This window comes from Vollenhovia emeryi, unplaced genomic scaffold (genome assembly GCF_000949405.1).
Source record: "Vollenhovia emeryi isolate VEMERY1.0 unplaced genomic scaffold, V.emery_V1.0 DF939207.1, whole genome shotgun sequence".
Classification (NCBI taxonomy): Eukaryota; Metazoa; Arthropoda; class Insecta; order Hymenoptera; family Formicidae; genus Vollenhovia; species Vollenhovia emeryi.
The window spans coordinates 482,904-505,214 of NW_011967159.1; the positions used below are offsets into that span (position 1 = coordinate 482,904).

The following is a 22,311-nucleotide window of genomic DNA, read 5'->3' on the forward strand; positions in this document are numbered from 1 at the left end:
ATGCATATGATTTTTACGATTTTTGTTTACATATAGTAGCTTGTATTTAGCCAGTGTTTAAAAAGAAAGAGTATTAATTTATTATTGCAATGTATTGATACGCAACTACATCTTGTGCAATTTGCAAATTTAAATCTGTTTAGTTTATCACTATTTGATACAAAGTTATATAGAATGATGAGTTCCATCTTTATACGAGGAGATCTATCTACTTTCGGTTTCTTCCACCAATGCATTGTTATATCCAGTTTTATTAATGCAGGAAAAGAATGAACTGAGTTTAAAACTCTTCTAGTCTAGTGAATCATATTGAATTCCATGGCGCGTTTTATTACACCTGCTGTTTTATTGTTTAAGAAAATCGCAATGCCTATTATTTTCAATTTGCGGAAAGACACAAAAATTTTATTACGTCTGTAATAATCTTCTCTTATTTGTGTTTCCTAGATAAAATTCGCAATAACGTCTCGGTTCAACCCAATTTCATAATATGCTTGTACAGATTTAGTATCCTATATTTCCTGTATGTCATAACGAACAACCGGCTGGGTACCGTGCGCTCAATCGCCCATAGCCTCACACTTCTGACATAACTAGAGACTAATAGAAAGTTCATGAGCGGGACAATTTCATATTTTATTTAAAGCATTTATCAACATTACATCCAACGGGGCATCTCGGTATATTTAAAGAAATTATATCTCTGTTATAGCAAATCGAAAATATAACTTTGAAATTTTTCGATCCACCCTAATCTACATGTCGTGATGACTATTTAAATGCGATTCTAATGATACACATTTCCGATATTTATATTAGCGATATACTGTATGATAACGAAATTCTCTTTAATCTCTTTAATAAAATCTCTTGAATAAAATTCAAAAATAGAAAATATGGCAATGCTAAAATATTTTGCAATATATTAAATTAGGCTAAGACGCCCGTCACGGATTAAGGGAGGTCCCAGGTTCGAATCCTGGCTGGGGTAATATTTTTCGCAATAAGAATTTTAATTGCCAGACACGGTCAATAAAACTCACTGATGTTATTAATTTATTAATTACTTCTGGCGACTTTAAGAATATTCTTACTAGTTGATATTAAATTAGACCAATAACTTTTGGATCTTACTACAGTTCTTATCAATATACACTTTCTATTATCTTCTAAATGAAACTGTGTTTTGTCCGAGAAGAAACCGGCGCGCAGGACAAGGAAGTTACATTTTAGATTACAATTATTGGGCTACCAACATCTTACTCGGACCTAACGGCGCTCTCGTTTGTTTGATTAATATACATTTTGTTATGTTTTCTAATTTGTTCTATAAATTACATCTACCAGGATTGGGAAAATTACTTAGCAGTTACTTTCTTGCGATGAAAATAAAAATATCAAAAATCTGCATTTGAATTGTAAAACGTTGATAAAGGCGTTCATGCGCAAATGCATCTGTGGAGGTTTAAAATATATGCAAAGTAACAATTAAATTAGTTACTAAGTGAAAAAAACGTGAGTGATGTGAGTTAAGTTGCAGTTACAGACGGAGAGAAAGTAACGAGGTTAAGGTTAAGTAACGAGGTTACCAAAAAAAGTAATTGTAACAGTAGCTTTGTTATAAGTAACGAGTTACTTCCCTGACATCTACATTTTACAGTCCTGGAACGTCTCACTAGATATCTTTATATTTTAGTTTTACATATTCACTATATTAAATCCGTTACTTCCCTGATGGAAAAAATTTGCTGAAAACGTAATGAATTTTGCTGAAATTTGGTTGAAAATCTCTTGCAATTGACCCAATTTCATTATCATTTCAGCAATTTCTCATTAAAAAATTTATTTTCATTGAAATTCTGCAAATTTCATAATATACAACATTTCTAAAATTTTTTCACTAATTTTTAGTAATATTAATTAACTTTCATCTAATTTTACAGTATTTCATTGAATTTCATAACGAAACTTATGATTTATTTTGAAATGGTTTCAACAAGTTTCCAATAACTTTCATTTCACTTTTCATCAATTTCATTACATTTTCAGCAAAATTTTTCCATCAGGGTTTAGATTTAGATTTGGATACCATAAGATATTTAAAAAAATTCTACAATAGACAATTTCATTAGAAACACTACATTGAAGATATTTTACTCTGTGCATCTACCGTCACAGTATAGACTCACTATTTGAATTTGTATTCTGATCTCATTCATCTTTGTCGGCAATATACAATATAATGCTGTTGCGTAAGTGTATTCATTTTGAGATTTATTATTATATCGTCAGTCAATACTTCAGTTAACGATCGTAACTGCAGTTACAGAAAGTGGACTTTGAGAGCGTAACGCTTATTTGCATTTGAGTTAACGTTGCGCAATACTTGATTAACAATCCAATACAAATTAAATTACAAATCACACGTTTCGGCTCCACTTTGGTCCAACAGCGACGTGTCGATGGATAAATTAAATAATCTCACGTTCTTCGACAAGCGTAAGGCAAATGTTTAAAAATTTATTTTACGCTTGTTGGAGAACGTGAGTTTTTAAATCTATTATTTTATATATTATTGCGTCGATAATTTAAAGTGAAGCCGAAAGAATTTTACACGATAATTTTTAATGTAGGTAATTTGTATTGGATTATTGTTAATTTAACTGACAGAATAGCTCGCAAAATATCCAACGATATAATTTATTTAATTCACTAATCTAACGTTTCTTTTCATCGCGATGAAAAAAATAATTATTCTAACTGCCAGGATCTAAGAAATTCTATGTAAATTTAAAAAGCGTTATAAAAATCAACACAAAAATGCTGGAATTGGAACACTTTTGTTAATCTTCGTTATATTCTACAAGCAGATATTTTAATTTTTTAAGATTTTGTTGCTTCTCAAATTTTTTAAACCAATAAAGTTTTTATCTCATTTTTACAAAATTGTACATTTTCATGAAATACTACTTGCACAGTTGGAAAATTTGTGTCTTCTTGTTAAAAAAAATGTCGATTAAAATTTTCGTGTTGAATGTTTAACACACTCATGTGTTAATTTTATTGCTCTTGTGTTAATTGACCTCAAATGTAAAATTATTAAAATAACTGGATGTGTGCTTATAATTTAATTAAACTGACACAATACATATGTATGTTCGATGTTATTTTTTTTGTGGTACTATTTCGTAGATATTTTTACAAAAAAAAATAAATGTTTCAACGAAGATATAAAAATTTCTACAAATTTCTATTTCAAGTCAATTTTTCTAGTTATTTTGTAGAATTTTTTCCATATGATTAGTTTCCGCCCACGATAAAATAGATGTGATGGCGCTACCGTCAGCACAATTTCGCATCTTTAAAATAATAATAATTAAAATATACAATAATAAAGAAAATGATAACAAATAAATTTGCTGCTTATATCATCGAAAAGTTTCCTGCAAAAGGATGATTAGAATAAATAATACGTAACGTAAGGAAAATCCACCTTACGCGGCGCGTTCGGCAGCAATTTTACCGGCGGCGCCGCGGGGCGAACGTGGCCGCTTGTCTCAAAATGAGTGTAGGCGGCGATATCGAGCGGGGGAATTTTCGCAGAGCGAGGTGTCCCGCGGACGCGGCGAGTGCCGGTGTGGTCGCCGTCGCACGCAGGACCCGTCTGCGGGGATACAAAACATTTCTCGCGCGCGTCCTGGGAACACGTTAACCGCGCGTGCCGTGCGTTCGTCGAGCGCGCCGCGATCGTCCAGGGTGTCCTCCGGTATGCTCAGCGGAGCGAACGCCATATTATGAGCCGGGCACCTTTCCGGGAGAGTCACCTGAGCGAACTCGCGTTCCCTCGGCGCTCGCACGATCGCTCGTTGCTTTCCGCGGGCGTCCTTCGGCCTCGGCACGGATGCGGATGCGTGCCGTTAGCGCGAGCGAATGTAACGGGGTTCCGCGATTAAGATCGCGATCCGTCATCGACCGTCCATTGCGCGGCGGCTGGGCGACGCGCTGTCAAAAGTTGGTTTAATCCTGCCTGGAACTGGAAGAGAGAGAGAGAGAGAGTGTGTGTGTGGTTAGGCCTCAAAGTATACATACACATACGGTACACGTATTTTGCGCAAGCACGCTCATAATGTTGAATGCGAGTCCCGCGGAGGCACGCAGGTTCGAGCCCACGCAGGTATTGCTCAGCATAAGGAAGCGCCGATAAGGTCAGGCAAGATTGAGGGGAGCAGGGAGGCGCGGCAATTATGTAAAAGCGTCAACGGGAGCGTCAACATGTCGAGTCGCGGGCTCGCCGGGTGGCGGGAAGCGCGTGGTGCACTGTGACCGGTGTCCCGTAACGTCGGCGTGTACGTGATGACCTGCGTCTCGATGTCGCGCACCGTCGGGCACCCTGCAGTACGGAACGTCGAATCTTGCGCTCAGTACCGCGGTTGTTGACGCGCGACAGGGATCTCAGATGCCGATGATCATGGCGCAGGAGAGCGAGAAGTATCCGCTTCACAGATGTATATTTCAAGGGGACGTGAAGACGCTCAACATCTTGATCAGGACCCACGACATTACCGAGAAGGATAAACAAGGTTCGCCTTGACGTCGGAGCGTTAATTCCGTTCCGAGTCTGCTTCCTCTACGTCTCTTTATTTACGTGTATTTTGAGAGCGAGAAGCCAAACGTTAACCCTTTGCATCTCCCTGTTGCAGGAAATACACCTTTGCATTTAGCTGTGATGTTAGGAAGAAAAGGTACGGACACGTCTTATCTCATCGCATTGGAGCATTTAGAGTATTTCAAGAGTATCTTATTACGTGCATCAGATATCAAAGACGTAATATGCACTTTGATAGTCGCATCGTCTGCAAAATTCACAAGTTGAAATTCTTTGTTCAGGTTCCCTGGTTTAAATGACGAAATATTAAGAGCGATCCTCCAGTTGGAGTAGATTCAACGTATACTTTTTGTTTTGTTACGTTGCAGAATGTGTTCTATTACTGCTTGCGCACGGGGCACCTGTAAAGGTGAAGAACCTAGCTGGTTGGAGTCCACTGGCCGAAGCAATCAGTTACGGAGATAGACAAACCAGTTCGTATAAGATAGAATAATAAATCTAGATTTACTACTCTTTGACGAGAAACGTCGTGAAAAGAGGGGAAGATCTAGCTAAGACTTGTTTCGCAGTATCATCTTTAGTACGTAAATTGAAGCAGCAAGCGAGAGAGCAAATGGAAGAAAGGAGGCCGAATTTAGTTGCTGCGCTGCATCAAATGGGCGATTTTTATATGGAATTAAAATGGGACTTTCAGAGTTGGGGTGAGTTTCTCACGCGCTCCTTTCGGTCGTTTAATCGCGCCATTATTTTCATTGCAGAATCACGTTTATCGCAGCGTACGCACCTGAACACGTGAATAGCGACGATCGAAATATTTGTTTCCGTACGCGTGCGGCACATCAATACTTCCGTAGCACTTTTTAGCAATATGTTTTTCCGCTTTCGTGTGATTTCCTTCCATTAGCTGCCGAACTGTACATTTTACTCCCCACTGCACTTTCCATAAATTTATATTAACTTGCGTGTACTTAATTTTCTGAAGATGAGAAACATGGCAAGAGAATTAAGATTTCAACATTTTTATCTCTGTCATTTGAACCCAACATTATAAATAACTTATAGTTATCACGTTTAATTGTTTTTCTTTTATAAAAAATTGTACTTAAATGCTTATGAAAAAATTAATATAAATGCATAAACAAATGACAAAAATTTGTACATAGTTGTCACTAGGAAAAACAATTTGTTCCTCGAGAACGAGCGTATATCTTGTTAAGTTTGTAAAGAGTTCTGGTATTAATGTCTGATTCAGTCAAGCGAATCTTACGGAACTTTTGTTCTGGATATTCTGCATGATTTTTGACATCTCTCTGTCTGTCAGCCAATGGTAGATTTGTTTGTCCTTTCAGTACCGCTAGTTTCGAGAGTGTTGCCGTCAGATATATGTAAGATCCATAAAAGCGGAGCTTCAATTAGGATGGACACGACTCTCGTAGATTTTAACGACATGAGGTGGGAGAGGGGTGACATATCTTTCATCTTCAATGGTGACCAAAAGCCTAGCCATTCACTGACTGTCCTCGACAATAAAGCCAAACTTTTCCAAAGAGTGAGATATGAGGTTAACAGTCTATTTACATCTGTTTTCTTTATGTTTATGCTTTTACATACATAGGATATAAGAAAAACATTTTTGTATCCATGAATTTTGTGCCTTATGTGTATATGATAAAGTCTTTAGAATCTTGATGTTCCTAATTTACATATACAGTAATAAATTAGTTAATCTTGGACTATTATTTTATGTCATGTAATAACAAAGTGAATTCTAGATGGTGTCATTAGTTTCTTATTTACTTTATTATATTAATTCCATAGATATATATTAAAATTATACACTTATATTATGTATTGAAGCAATCTATTTTTGTACGCACTTTAGGAAACGGAGCTTGAGATAGAGGATGAAGTTGATATTCTTATGTCTAGTGATATTATGGCAGCACAAATGTCTACCAAAAGTATCACATTTTCTAGAGCACAGACAGGATGGATTTTTAGAGAAGATAAGAGAGTGAGCACATTTTTTCATATTGCAATACTAATAGTAATAATAAATTTGTATAACGCAATGTTACATGCAATATATAATAGAATATCCCATACCAGTCATGTTTTGAATCCTTCAGAATCCTTTAACGATTTAGGAATCAATTCTGAGATGTTTAATAGTCACAACATTGTTGCTTAAGAACGATATGATAAAATTTGGACGAAGCAATATTGAAGTAAATATTTTAAAAATTTAGGAAATGGTAGGTGCTTTTCACGCTGATTTTTATCAAATCAACGGCATGGTATTGGAAAGTAGAAAGCGTCGTGAGCATTTAAGTGAGGAAGATCTTCAAAAAAATAAAGCTATTATGGAATCCCTTACTAAAGGCAGCTCTCAAGGATTTAAAAATGGCGAGGTAAGATTTCTACTGCAACGTTAAATGCATTGTTTAAGGTTTCTGTTTCTTTGCTGCCATATTAAATTGTAAAGCTATTAAAATTAATTTTTTGGTGAGCCATCGCGCACGTTCGATAGCATAAGTTAATACACTAAAGCTGTAAATTTTTATTAATTATATTCTAAAGTCCATCTTCTGAAAATTAAGAAACCTGAATTTAATTATATATAATTTCACTTGTAACATTGATTACTTTTACGATAGATATCACACATGAAAGATAAACACAATTATATAAAATATTTCGATATACATAATGTTACTGTATATATAATCAACAATTTTGAATAAATGTAACATTAAGAATAAGTAAAATATGATAAATTTATACCTAAATATTTACTTAGCCTCGCTTTTGATAAAATAGATTGAGCACTGTATTATTTTATAGATTAGCCAAAAATTGGTATATCGTGGTTTACTATTTTTGTTAAAATTAATCATATTTTAGAGTATATTTTCTTATATCTAAATATTGACTTAGCCTCCTATGAGAAGAGCATCATTGAATCCACCACCAGAATCGAATATAACGTGGGACGAGTACGTCGTTGCTCCGTCTGGTCAATGCCCGCTTCTAGGAAGAAATCTCGTTTACAAGGAAAGTAGTAAATCTTTCAAAGCTACTGTGGCAATGAGTCCAGATTTTCCCCTCACCGTTGACATGCTACTCAATGTATTGGAAGTTATCACGCCATTTAAACATCTAAGCAAATTACGCCAATTCGTACTTATGAAGTTGCCACCTGGATTCCCAGTTAAGATCGACATACCGATTCTGCCTACAGTCACTGCTAAAATAACATTTCAAGAGTTTGCCTTCCGAAACGACATAGATCCAGAATTGTTTCAAGTGCCATCAGACTACTTTGAAGACCCAATGAGGTAAATTCGCTTTTGATAAAATAGATTGAGCACTGTATTATTTTATAGATTAGCTAAAAATTGGTATATCGCGGTTTACTATTTTTGTTAAAATTAATCATAGTTTAGAGTATATTTTCTTATAAATACATTTCTATGATTGAAGAAATTTTATCTGACCGATGTTCATCAATTATGACCGTATAAAAAAAATCTATAAATATACAGTGATCTTTATTTTGGACCTTTTGACAACATAACACGAATAAGATATATATTATATTAAAAGTTTCGTTTCGCATATCTTAAGTCTGAAGCACAATAATACATTTCAGAGGTTACGGTGCGTACCTAACTATGATGATGGTTCTTCATACCGCGTCATGTGCTCGAGGATAATCTTCAAGACAAAAAATAAAAAAAAAAGCATTATGCGCTACCGCAAATTTCTATCGTTTTTAACAAACTTTTTGTCTCCTTAACAAATGATGTCACTTTCGTTTAATTAAATTATGTCAATACTAATAGAATACCTATACAGAATTGTTTATTATGGCTAATCAACTTTTGATATTTGATAATTGTAATATAAAGTCGGATGCAGCAGTGGGTTTATTATGCTTGCTTGCTATTTTTACATACATTTTTACAACTGCCTGCGGCACTCAAAGAATTTTTTACATTCGTAAAATACAGCTAAAAACTTATATTCTAGGATTTATAAAGATATAGTTAATACAATTTAACATTGTACATATATACTCGTCTGTGCAAGTATTTCTCATATCATTTTGTAACACTCGCACTATAAATGACATTGTTTTACTAATCATTAACAATTGCTTTGCAGATTTCCAGACTTATGACGCTTCGACATCCTAATATTAATCAAGATCCAGCCTAGTCGGGGTCTGTTTTCTTCTATGCTAGGGGGACAATCTGGCTTTCGTGATTTTAGCCAGTCTGGAAAGCATCTACGCGAGTCCTTATGTTGTTCATTGAATAACTTATTGTCATAATTTGATCACAACTAACAGCGAATAGTGTCGAATATTTATGGGATTTTCAATAAGGAAGTAAAGCTACAGAAGACAAATCTGTACTGAAATCAGAGAAACTTGCATAATATTTAATACCTAACTCAATCACGTTTGTCTACTTGATTTGCGGCGCATATTAATGTTTATAGAAATAAAGATCATTCGTATGTCGTGTTGCACTCGAAAAAGTATATACTATGTACGAAGAGTGATGTAATCTGCTGAATTTTCAAAACACCGCGTTCGGATTTCTCACCGTTTAACTGTGTTTGAGAATTAAATGAATAATTTCTCACACCAAGAAGTCTTTCTTAAACTCGTGTTGGATCACGCATCGGAGATTAAGAATCGCATATTGGAGATTAGAGTTCAACCGATCGGAGAAAGCGAACTAAGATTAAGTTATCTGTTGGTAAAAGTTTAATCTTCTATTCTTAACCCTCGATTTTCGATGTCTGCTCTGATACGGGCTTTACGATTCTCGATCTGTCACTGCAATCATATTGGATTATCGCAAATTAGATTAGGACGATTGTTATACACGATTTTGTGTCTGCGATATACGTAAATGCTTGTTAGCAGTGACAGATGGAAAAACAACTTTGATAAATTTAATATATTTCTTTTTGTTTTTATTAAGTCGTGATCCAGTATGATTGCAGCGATTAGCCAAAAGGCTTAATAATCAAGCAGAGTAGACTAGACGAATATTGCTATATTTGTATTCTACACTTTTCGCGAATTACCTACTTACTCTAATCAGCGAAGATAACTGTTCATATTTATTTCTTCGCTACTCTCACGAGCAATATGTATTTTTACTATCGGAATTTCGTAAATACTATAGCATTCAATTGGTCATGTAAAAGAATATTAGACTTAAATATATTCTTCAGTATTATCGATTTACAATTATGTAGTTTATACTATAATGATTGTAATGCTTTTCTTTCTTTTTTTTAGTACAAAACAACGTTTTTAACGGCTTTTTAACCTTGCATGAGTCAACGCATAAAGTCATCTTTAAATATAACTATTCGTACTCATACCGCATTCAGTATTAACTATCGTTTACGTAATTCTAAATGTAACTACACGAAGTATCTCACGATTATATCTACAAAGCTCTTTCTTTTGATGAAAATTTTATCGCATGTCATTCTTACCGTAGTTTTTTAACGTTTTTAATATAAACACCTTGGTATACTTGGGTATTATACTATATTAAAATACTACGGGAATAAGTAATTTAAGTGTTCATTACAAAATGCACGTGCATTTCCCATATATCCTAATAAGCGCCTTAACTCATATACCTCGGGCATTAATGACCCCGGGGTGCATAATTGCGTTATGCCTAAGCGAGATACGTTATTACTTGAAGAATGCGAAAGTATGAGTGCGGATTAATTTTCCTCCTCGCTACCAAGTGACCCTCCCGAACAATCACGACGAGACCTAGCTCGATCATGTTTTTGCGATGTTATGGATTTTTCAATGAATAATAGACAGATTTCGAATGAACGAGTGGAGTTTCCTTGCCCATTATTTAGTTGTATCAATTATTATTTCTATTACGTTTTGTTCTCAGTTGATTGTACAATAAAAAAAAACGCAAACATCAATATCAGTATTTTTTATATCGATTACAATTCTTAATCATTAGATATAAACTTATAAAAATATCTATGATATTTAAATATTTGGATAAAGGGGGAAAACGGTATTTGATGAATCTTTGACTATATGGTATTCGAATATCAGTCAGATACAGTCATATATTAGTCAAATCTTATATTCAAAACAGTCTTAAGATCATCTTTAGATACTCGGTAGCCAATGAAATGTTCCATACAGCCCAAGCAGAACATATTAGTCATGAAAACATCAAGATGACATTATTTTTGGATCATTTTTTATGCATCGTGGTGACGTCAAAATAGCCCACCGAGAGCAACTATTTGTGACATAATTAAGACATCGAAATGTTGTAAAAATGATCTTGTTTTATAAAACCAAGTTAATTAAATATTATACATTAAAAATAAATTGAAGTAATATAAGATAAACATAATATATGACTGATCATGTAATCTGTAATAATATATTATTATACTCATCACTAATATCATTAAACAGCATGTCATAAATCAGTTATTGCAAAGTAAATCTTGATGTTGATCATTTTATGACTTAAAATTCATCATTTTAATGTCACATTGACGTTTTTGTGATTAACTTGTTCTACTTGGGAGCATCTTTAGATAAATTCGAGACGGTCTTGAATATAAGATCTGACTATGAATACCAGCCTTAAAATTTTGTCAAGTTGGAAAGAGAGAATGGACACAGGTGAACGGCGTAAGAAGTTGAGCTAAAAAGAATAGATCTAGCTAGAATCGAATGATGCTGGTAAAATAGATCACAATGAGCCAAATTTCTCACCAACATTCATACCACGTTGTCAAGCACCAGTTCTCGTCCGATCACTGAAGTTAAGCAACGTTGGGCACGGTCAGTACTTGGATGGGTGACCGCTTGGGAACACCGTGTAACGTTGGTACCCAATTTTTTTGCATTTTATTATTATGGCGGAAGAGAAATGTTATATTCGAATGTTATATTATATAATTTATATAGTCAAAGATATGAATTCACATTTTAGATTACAATTATTGGGCTACCTACATCTTGCTCGGACCTACACGGCATTCTCGTTTGTTATTTGATATTTGTCTTTGTATCATTCCTTATCTCTTTTACGGTTTGCGTATCTCCTTAAGAGGATCCTTCAGCCATCTTTTTTGCCGACACAGTCAAATATAGTTTTTGCGCTTGTAATTCTTTTGATTAGCTCTTATGCACAAAATAATACTAGGATAAGTTCCGGACCGCATAGCAGAACGTTTTCATACTTAAAACATTCAGTTCAGAAGTCTAATAAAAAATTAAGATATTGGTATTTGAAAATTTCAATTTGCAGTTCTAACTAAATTTGAAATTGGCTTTATAAAATGGCAAACTTCTTCCACACGATTAAAGTACGCATAAAGACAAAACCAGGAACAGTCATCTTTATAATAAAAATAAAATGACAAATGAAAAATAAGATCAATTAATAAGTGGAAATTGTCAGGAAATAAAAACTGAAACAGAAACTGATACAGAATGATTGTGAACAATCGAGATTTTGAGATTTATTTAAAAGAAATGTGTTAGAATGAGAGAGAATGATAATGTGTGTCTGAAGGTAAGATTTAATAAAAATAAAAAAATAAAATATATATGTATAATGTAAGAAGAAAAGGATAACGCTAAATGGCGCGCGCGTAGCGCACGCAATTTATTGTTCCTGTTTTAATAAAATTTCGATACGAACACCTTGCGGTCCCTTTTTCAAATTGATTTATTACCCGTTTGAGCCTTTATTATTTACTTTTTTATAATGCAATATCGTCATATTAATGAACTTGTTTCTCCTTTTTAATGCATCTAGGTGTTTTATTTATATTAAAAGATCCGAAATTCCGCGATTCTTTTAAAACTCATCGAAAAAAATGATGTAACTTTCTTATTGTTAGTTGCGTGTTCAATTAAAAGGACACTTGTGTACTAATCGCAATACGATGCGTGGGAAAGAAGGGGCTAGCGGAATCGTTATGCGTGTTATAATACTTTGTGACACGCGAGTCTACTAATCGCCGTGTAATCCGAGCACGGTCATCCCTTGAAGTAAGCCGCAGTGTCACGCGTTGTGCGATCTTGGACTACTTGTGGCCAATTTCGCGGCCTTCCCGTTGGCTGACGCAGCCGAAACTGAGAAGTAGTGCGTGAACACGCCTCGCACACTTACCTACGTCCATTTTTATCAGTGCGGTTAACTGCAATCTCAGTTTCACTTACTTTTTATCTTCTTCTAACTCTTAGAACTATGAAAAGATAAAAAATAAAGTTCATTTATACGTTAGTAGAGTTGGACATTCTTTTAACTATGAGAATTACCAAAGTGGCCAAAATAGATGATTTAAAAAAATAAAAATTACTCGAATTTATAATGGTGCATCTTCCGAGATTTTCCGTGACTTGCCGCAATACGGAAATTATTAAATTAACCATTTTCCATTTACTTTCTCCCTTTATGTCTCTTTAACAAAATTTATATAATAGGAATTAAAACCATTAATTCTATAAGTGTTAAAGAAAAGGAATATTACGATATCTGAAATCTTAACAAGTCATAATTCTCATTGACTTCTTCACTACTTTCATGTCGACTTTAAGAGATAAACTGAAAATTTACCGATCCATTTACTGATACCACAAATTCTTGGTATATATTTATTTAAATTTTGTTTCAAAATGACAATGTGTGTAATGAAAGATTAAATACATATCGTGCTGCTGCGTGCAAATGCAAAACAGAGTTGGGATTTAATTGCAACTTTCGATTTTTAGATTGCACTGTCTCGTCGTTCGCCAGTTGCGCGCAACTTTTTTGTTTCGCAATTGTTTTAAATATCTGATGTGTCTTATTCTTAAATAAACTCTACGGAAATAAAGAGTGATTAAAAAAGAAATGAATTAATTTAAAGGAATGACAAATTAATTTATAATAAATTAACATTACCAAGAAATTATGATTATTAAACAATATTGTATTACGTATTTTACTTTCTTAAATGTAAAAAAACAGATACCTGGAAAATATTAGAAATAAAGATAATTTAATCGAAAACTGTAGTTTTAGGAAAAAATTATGACTGTCTTCTGATTGAGAAACATTGTTTGCCTTGTAGCAAAAGTGCATATATGCACAATACAGAATTAGGATGGACACATAGGTGCTGATAAAGTTTCCGGGAAGAGAAAGTCTGTTGTCTTTCGGATTATTGCGAAAGTTCCGGCTGTTTTTTGCATTTACGACATGTATGCGTTTTGCGTAAGACTGATATCTCTAAAAAAAAGTATAGTACGCTGAAACAATATGCTCTCTATTCTTGAAATTAGCGGAAATGGAATTCCATAGGAAGTAGGTGACTTGTTAAAGGCATACAAAAAATGAACCAAGAGTAAAACGTTTTAATGAAATAATATGTTTGGACTTTATATAAATTTCAGCATTAAAAATTAGTGCGTAATTATAAGAAATTAATCTCTCTGGCAACCACAAATCAAATTAAGAAACATATAATAATATAATAAATCATGACTGTATATAGAAATGTTTCTACACATATAGAAAACATTGTTATATTAAACATTCATTATCATTATTATGACATTATATAATTAAAACCGTATAAAACAGGTTTTTTAAACATATTATAATATGTAAGATCAAAAGAAAATTACGATATATTGTTTAAATATCTTAGAGCTAAAAAGTTCGACAAGTTTAATAGCGGCCGATGTATTTTATTTTAATTTTCGATATTAGATAGTGATAATTACGCATAAACATTTAAAATATACTCTATGGTAAAGCGAAGTTGGAATTAAATAATTCCATTACTTATTTTATTTTCTTAAATGCAATAAACGAATAATTGCGAAATATTAGAAATAAAGATGACCGAAATAATAAATAATACACTACTTTCTTTTACGAGTGATTAAAATTTCTTTAGAAAAAAGTTACTATTGCAAAATGCTCTGACTCTAACATATAGGCGTGAGGGGACTTGCGCGATACTTATATAACAACATCCTGTACCTCGGAAACTATTGTGTGTGTATTTGAACGGAAAAATGTAAAGCGGAAAGATAGTTTCCATACCTTTGGGCGTGTCTCACCGATTCTTGTCAACGTCCTTGTCAGCGCGGCGGCTCCTTAGAGCGACCTAAGCTCAAACAACCGAGACCACCTTGAAGTATGAAGAGGGGCATATTGACATGTTAGAGGAGAGGATATATAGAGGTTTTGCACGCTGCTATGTGACGGATTATCCTTCCGTGTCTCGAACACTGTGTTTCTCCGAAAAATGCAAGTAGTGACTTCAGCAATATGAAGCTGTTCTTTGTTGTAAGTAAATAAAATATTTCTTCCCGGGGGGGGGGATTTATAGTATTATTGAAACTAAATCTTTTTCGATACATCCCCTGAATACTTTCCGAACTTAAGAGTAAGTTGATATTGTACTAAATGATTGCAAATTGAACTGTCAAATTTGACATTGAATTGCTAGCTTAATTTCAAGTGCTTTTGATATGATCACAAAATTTGATAAAATTAACAAAATTTTTTAATATATAAGTAACTCTATAAACACTGGGATACTATTATGTACATATATATATTTTTAATTATTAAAAAATTGCATATACATATGTATATTATATATTATGCTTACAATATTCTTAAATTTTTGTGTAATATTTAAATGCTTTTTACAGATATCGACTTTCACTCTAATTGCAATATGCCGCGGCGCGGAATCCGAATCTCCGGACGAATTAAAATTGCTGACAAAACTCACTCCGATAAACAGTGAACAACGTATATATTCGGGTAACACACGCAATCATGAAGATTTGGCTACATCTGCGAGTGATCGAAGTAAGAGAAAATTTATACATATTTTATCGACATTTATACATACGTGATTTACGATTTTATGCGTGATCGCAACATTTATTCTTACTTATGTACGTTCCTATCATTATTTATGGCACTGTGGACTTATTTTTCTTTATGAGTAAAAAGAAATAGGAGTTCTTGCAACGATAAACGATTAAAACGCGGAATGATTCAAGGAGATCGCTAGCGCATGACTACAAGCAAGCTTTTTTGATGTGACAATTTAATCGCACCTTCGTTACATAACGTAATAGGGTTTATTGTACACGAGCATCATTCTATACATGATTGCATTAATTATTTTGTAAGTTTTGAAACATACTTCGTTGAGTTAAGAACTTTTGAGAGTCGCACGAGATATACGGAAGTACGAGAAACACACACGCATTGAAGTATTTTGTTTGAAGCTTTGTGTGAATCACCTTTATTTCTTCCCGAGAGCAAGTCCTTCGGGTGACTCGTTATATTAGCATCTTATTACAACTAGTGATGTTTTTTCCGCTTTTGCAATGGGAAGCGCCCGACTTTCAAAGTCAGAGCGTGAGAATGGCAGTGACACACTTACTTAATATGCTGATTACTCATCGCACTACCTTAGATACATCGTGGATATGAATTGCGATCGATTATTATACCTATTACGTTTACAATCTTATTCTGCATTCTGTATGCGTAACTTCCGTAACTTGTACACGTTTAAATTTCCATAACTCTCTTATAAGTAATTCCTGACAAAAACACATAATGAAAAAATTGTTTTACTAATTTTATAAACTCTAACAATGATGAAGAATGATATATTGTTTGCTACATGAGTTTTCCGCAATAAATTTAAATTCTAAGCCGCAATGTTAATTATTTTGGAAAACCTTAATTTTACACGGTGTGTGAAAATTAAATGGAGAAAAGTAAACAGAGAACGTATTAAAAATTGATAGAAAATGAATAAGCAGCGATATTTTCGATTTCAGTATCAGCCGCTTTCTTATTGCTTAGTAATTATTTTAAACTAAAGAGTAGTTTTTTTCAACTGTTTCTAAAATTATTTTTCTATAATTGTATTACTTTGTTTGCTTTTGTAATATAGTCCTACAAAAAAATATTCGTGTTAGCATTTCATATAACAAAAGGTTATCCTGGAGGATATCCTGGGTCAATTGGAGGATATCCTGGGTCAATTGGAGGATATCCCGGAGGATATTCTGGACTATACCCCGGAGGATATTCAGGATATGGTACGGGACTCACTGGATCAGTTTATCCTGGTTCATTATATAATAGTGGCAGTGTAATTCCAGGTGGCGGGTAAGTTTTATAACGGTTTTTACATGTATACAGAAGGATCATTTGAGAGAAGGAGAACATGTTCATTTAAAATATCAGCTGACACTTTGAACTTATAAATATTCATAGATAATGAATCTACTATGTATTTATTAAAAATATTAACATAAAGTTAACGCTTATCGTTTTATATTATCAAGGTTCGGATTTTTATTCCACTTTTTATAAAGAATCAGAAAATAGATATACAAATATGAAAAAATAAGAATGTATATTAAAAAATAAAACATATAAGTAAAATAATAAAATACTAAAGAATGATATATTATATACAACGTATTTAATTAAGAGCAAAGTACACTTAAGAGGGAAAAATAAAATATTTCATTGCAGATATGGGTATTATGGAAACTACCCTGGAAACGGTGGTTATGGCGGATATGGTGGTTACGGGGGAGGAGGTTATGGGGGTTATGGGGGTTATGGGAATTATGGGGGTTATGGAGGTTATGGGGGTTATAGAGGACAGGGAGGCTATGGGGGTTATGGCATCAGAGGCTACGATGATGGTAATTTAGGATATGGACGTGGTGGTTACGGTCGTTATGATGGATACGATGGTTATGGTTACGGAAACGCATACGGTTCAACATATGCAGCGAGAAGTCCTTATCCATATAGTTATCGGACTGATAGTTACGGCACTTCTCTTAGCAATCCAACCGGTTATCGCGGTTATTCATAAACTTTGTATATGTTTTTTTACGTAACATTTACAAATGGTACAATTAAAAATGTTTTCGCAAATTAATATGTTGGTTTTAACATATAATATACACCTTTAGTAATAAACAATTAATTATATTTCTAAGATTTGCTGGAGTATGCAAAAACTGTATAACATATTTCGGATGTAACACACACAAAAGAAAAATTACGATATACAATAATTTTATAATGCAAAACATATAAACTGTATTGAAATAAACAAATTGATAATAATTGTAATCATATTGTTTTCCTGATATTTCTCGTCCTTTATTTTATCTATTATAATATTATATCTATTAAATTATTTATTTAACAATAACTAGTTTTTAATGGCATTTCATTTACTTTTAATAAAGCATTACTTTTGTCAATTGATTTAAAGTTATTTTTATTAGTTATTGCTATTTAAATTGCTACTTGATACAAATTTACGTCGTTTATTGGTTTGATAATTATCAGCAATAAAATGTGTAAGGAATAGAAAAGTGATGTCTACTTACATACACATTTTTTATGTTTTATTACAGTAATCTCTACATATCTAATGCATACATTAATATACATATACTATTTTGTATATACTCGCTTTTTCGGAAAATCGAATGTAGAACGTTTCAGAACAATAATTTTAAATCTCTATTATGAATCTTAATAATAAATATCAGGATATTGGGTGGTGTCGAAATGCATAAAGTCTAAGAATAACGTCCATGAACAATCTTTCTCTATAGTTTTACATTAAACTAAATATTGAATAACCACAATAAATATAATTTAATATAAGCTTTGTAATTTTTATTACCTTCACATAAATTTTAAGATATTGCGTAATATTAATTCAAAATTAATCGAAAGAGCAGAAAGTTTACTATTTATCTGTCTTTTACGTGGACAGAGAATTAATTAATTAATTAAGAGAATTAACAATACTAAGGAAATTTGCTATTAATTCAATTTTTAGTTTGAACTTTTTATATATTCTATTGACTTTGGTTATTCCCGTAAATATTTTTAATTTGGCCATCCATCAACTAACCAGCAGTTGGCGGACGGGCAATGCCAATATCCTATATTTATTGCTGTTTTCCAGGAGAAAATGAGTTTGGCCTTTTAAAATGATCGCAACTTAAGCTTAATAAGTTAGTGTTACACTCCTCATTTCGCCTTTCTGCTTTTGCTTCTTCTTCGCTCGACAGTCTTAACTGGAACATTCAAAAAACCAAGATTGGTTTGATTTAATGCTTCTTTGAGATAATCGATATTGCCAAGTTGGTTTATGTCGAGCGTTTTTACAACGAATTTGCTGTCTTGTGTATCACATGTGTCGCATGCATATGGAACAGGAGTGGCGGACGGGAATATAATTTTCATCCTGTTGCTGTCCATCTCGTTTCCAGGACAGTATGGTACGAAGATAACAGGAATGAATCCCAACTGACCAATGACAGAGGTGAGAGCCGAGCTGGTTGCTACGTTTGTGTTGTTATTCGGCTCGACTAAGTAACAGGGACATGCTTGTGGATTTGGCCCTATAGGTAACGAAAAGGGCTTGACGTTGATGGAGCTGGGCGGTTGAACCCCGATAGCGTCGAGAACGGGATTCGTCCGGAATGTCTGCTCAAGGCGTGCATTTACCTGTCTTTCCGGAGCAGGAGTAGGTCCATCCGACTGAAAGGACACATTAGAAATCGGTTTGCTTTCCACATTGGTAGAATTGTTATATTGTCCGTCCACGTCAAATGCGCCTTCTTCTTCTTCTACTTTATTAAATTGATTTGAACTTTTAGAAGATTGTTGTTGCGAATTATAAGACGGATAGTATAGTGACTTTTGATACTGATCGCGGTCATGCACAGAAAATTGCTTGAAGTCATTTTTGAGTGGTTTCTTTATTTGTTGCGGCGCTGTAGGTATCGGGCCATCATAAACTTGCGGATTCAGTTTCAACGTGTCTGAGTATTGATGAGCCTCGATCTCGTATTTCAGTGACGATGGAGTTGAGCCTATATGTGACAGTGAGTTGATTTTATTTGCATTGTAGGTGGTTTCTTCTTTTCCATCTATTGATGACGTGGATTGGGTTCCGTACTGAGGTCTATATTGTCTGTGATGTACGTATAATGATGTGTTAGCCTTCGTTGGATGCGACAACTTTGATAATTCGATATCCTTTAGGGTATAGCCTGTATACGAAGAATCAGTTTTGTTATTGAAATCATATTTCGAGATAGAGTTATATCTGTTTGTATCAAACGAATGAGTCGCAGGATGTTGAATTTTTATCGGTTCTTTATACGAAGGTTTTCTTGTTGGTTTTACTCCGGGTACGTAATCTGGATCACCAGGCCATGGTCCGTCGGGACCTGGGGAACCGGTTGGCCATGGCCCATTAGGACCATCAGGTCCCACACCTCCTTCATCACCAACACCACCAATATCTCCTATACCGCCAACACCACCAATTGGACCTTCATTTCCAATTGGACCCTCAGGTCCTATTGGACCTTCTGGATACGTAGGGTAACCTGGATAACCTACGGAATGTAATTAGAATAATTCAACTAAATAACAATTTATTTGAATCTTATACATATAAATATAAATAGAATATAAATTGTATAATATTTCCAAATATATAAAATTGCAGGGATATTAGTTTTTAAAATGATTTTATAACATACCTGGTTTGCCCGGCTTGAAAGGAAAGCTTGGTCTATTTGGTGTACTGGTAATTCCGGGATGTGATAAATCATCCGGTTTACCTGGCTTCTCAGGATATTCTGGATATCCTGGATACCCTGGATATGACGGCTTTCCTGGTTTTCCTGGAATATCGAATGCTCCTGATATACCGTGAGCACCAGACGTACCAATGATACTAGGAATTTCTATATATCCCGGATACGACGATATTCCTGGTCTTCCTGGAGTTCCGGGTATGCCTGGAGTACCAGGGATGCCAGGAGTTCCTGGATGCCCAGGATATTCCGGCGTTCCTGGATATCCGGGTGTGCCTGGGATACCAGGAAAGCCAGGGGTTCCTGGATGTCCAGGGTATGATGGCGTTCCTGGTTTGCCTGGTGTTTCGGGTGTACCAGGTATACCAGGGATGCCAGGAGTGCCTGGATGTCCAGGATGTGACGGCGTGATTGCAGATATTTCTGGTTTTTCTTGAATATTGATTGTTCCGGGAGGACCAGGAATATCGAGATAACCTGGATGTGGTACTCCAGATGTTTCTGAAGGATTTAATATACCAGGAGTCCCTGCATGTCCAGGATAATGCGATGTTTCCGGTCTTCCTGGTGTACCATGTATGCCTGAAATGCCAGGACTTCCTGGATATTCAGAATGTGATATTCCTGGTTTACTTGGTGTTCCGAATATGATAGATAAGTCTAGTTGTCCAGGATATGAAGACGTTCCCGGCGTTCCTGGTCTTTCTGGTACAGTGGTTATACTAGTAATGCTAGAGATGTCATGAATTTCTGGACGTCCAGGGTACAATGAAATTTCTGGTACGCCTGGTTTTCCAGGTGTGCCAGTAGTACTAGGAGTCCCTGGATGCCCAGGATATGAAGGCGTTCCTGAACTACCAGGTGTTCCTGGATATCCAGGTATGCCAGGGAAGCCAGGTATACCAGGAATTCCTGGATGTCCTGGATATGATGGCGTTCCTGGTTTGCCCGGTCTTCCTGGTGTGCCTGGTATGCCAGGATGTCCTGGATATCCAGGATAAGACGGTGATCCTGGAAGTCCGGGTATGCCCGGTGTACCAGGGATGCCTGGAGTTCCTGGATGACCGGGATAAGACGGTGTTCCTGGATGTCCGGGGTAAGACGGTGATCCTGGATGTCCGGGGTAAGACGGTGATCCTGGTTTTCCTGGTCTTCCTGGTGTACTTGGTATGCCAGGATGTCCAGGATATGACGGTGATCCAGGAAGTCCGGGCGTGCCCGGTGTACCAGGGATGCCAGGAGACCCTGGATGTCCAGGATATGGCGGTGTTCCTGGTTTGCCCGGTGTTCCTGGAATTCCAGGTATGCCTGGAATACCAGGCGTTTCTGGATGACCCGGATAGGACGGTTCCTCTGGATGTCCAGGATATGATGGCGTACCTGGATGTCCAGGATATGATGGAATTTCTGGATGTCCCGGATATGATGGAGTTTCTGGATGTCCCGGATATAACGGCTTCTCTGGATATCCAGGATATGATGGCGTACCTGGATATCCGGGATATGATGGAGTTTCTGGATGTCCAGGGAAGCCAGGAGTTCCTGGATGTCCGGGATGTGACGGCGTTCCTGGTCTGCCTGGTGTTCCTGGGAATCCGGGTGTGCCTGGCGTGCCAGGGAAGCCAGGAGTTCCTGGATGTCCGGGATGTGGAGGCGTTCCTGGAAATCCAGGTGTGCCTGGGGTGCCAGGGAAGCCAGGAGTTCCTGGATGCACAGGACGTGGAGGCGTTCCTGGATATCCAGGTGTGCCTGGAATGCCAGGGAAGCCAGGAGTTCCTGGATGCCCAGGATGTGGAGGCGTTCCTGGAAATCCCGGTGTGCCTGGAATGCCAGGGAAGCCCGGAGCTCCTGGATATCCAGGATGCGGAGGCGTTCCTGGTTTGCCTGGTGTTCCTGGGAATCCGGGTGTGCCTGGCGTGCCAGGGAAGCCAGGAGTTCCTGGATGCCCAGGATGTGGAGGCGTTCCTGGAAATCCTGG

General features: G+C 35.5%; 3 protein-coding genes across 10 annotated transcripts in view; 2 read left to right on the top strand and 1 right to left on the bottom strand.

Moving 5' to 3' along the window:
- The first annotated feature begins 3,568 nt into the window (after positions 1-3,568).
- Positions 3,569-10,588, top strand: LOC105561433 (ankyrin repeat domain-containing protein 13C). 5 transcript variants are annotated; one of them, XM_012011410.1, is made up of 10 exons: positions 3,569-4,580; positions 4,701-4,742; positions 4,975-5,079; positions 5,176-5,307; positions 5,956-6,155; positions 6,489-6,620; positions 6,856-7,017; positions 7,544-7,944; positions 8,259-8,266; positions 8,774-10,588. In XM_012011410.1, the coding sequence occupies exons 1-10, from the start codon at positions 4,457-4,459 to the stop codon at positions 8,803-8,805; spliced, it is 1,338 nt and encodes a 445-aa protein (XP_011866800.1). In that variant the 5' UTR covers positions 3,569-4,456; the 3' UTR covers positions 8,806-10,588. The 5 variants fall into 5 exon arrangements, with proteins under 5 accessions (XP_011866800.1, XP_011866802.1, XP_011866798.1 ...); XM_012011409.1 differs by having other exon boundaries at positions 3,571-4,580; positions 5,956-6,167; XM_012011412.1 differs by lacking the exon at positions 5,176-5,307 and having other exon boundaries at positions 3,570-4,580; positions 5,956-6,167.
- Positions 10,589-14,651: 4,063 nt separating this feature from the next.
- On the top strand, positions 14,652-17,810 carry LOC105561435 (keratin-associated protein 19-2-like). Of its 3 annotated transcripts, XM_012011415.1 has the most exons (5): positions 14,657-14,985; positions 15,357-15,519; positions 16,653-16,845; positions 17,218-17,252; positions 17,367-17,810. In XM_012011415.1, the coding sequence occupies exons 1-5, from the start codon at positions 14,968-14,970 to the stop codon at positions 17,567-17,569; spliced, it is 612 nt and encodes a 203-aa protein (XP_011866805.1). In that variant the 5' UTR covers positions 14,657-14,967; the 3' UTR covers positions 17,570-17,810. The 3 variants fall into 3 exon arrangements, with proteins under 3 accessions (XP_011866804.1, XP_011866805.1, XP_011866803.1); XM_012011414.1 differs by having other exon boundaries at positions 14,652-14,985; positions 16,671-16,845; positions 17,218-17,810; XM_012011413.1 differs by having other exon boundaries at positions 14,662-14,985; positions 17,218-17,810.
- Positions 17,811-18,689: 879 nt separating this feature from the next.
- LOC105561436 (collagen alpha-2(IV) chain-like) overlaps positions 18,690-22,311 on the bottom strand; it is a 17,182-nt gene continuing 13,560 nt past the window's right edge. For both annotated transcript variants that reach the window (XM_012011418.1, XM_012011417.1), the window contains exons 6-7: positions 20,277-22,311; positions 18,690-20,129 (exon numbers count right to left, since the gene is read on the bottom strand). In XM_012011418.1, the coding sequence (XP_011866808.1) occupies positions 18,751-20,129; positions 20,277-22,311 (3,414 nt within the window). In that variant the 3' untranslated portion in view covers positions 18,690-18,750. The remainder of the gene's footprint in view (positions 20,130-20,276) is intronic.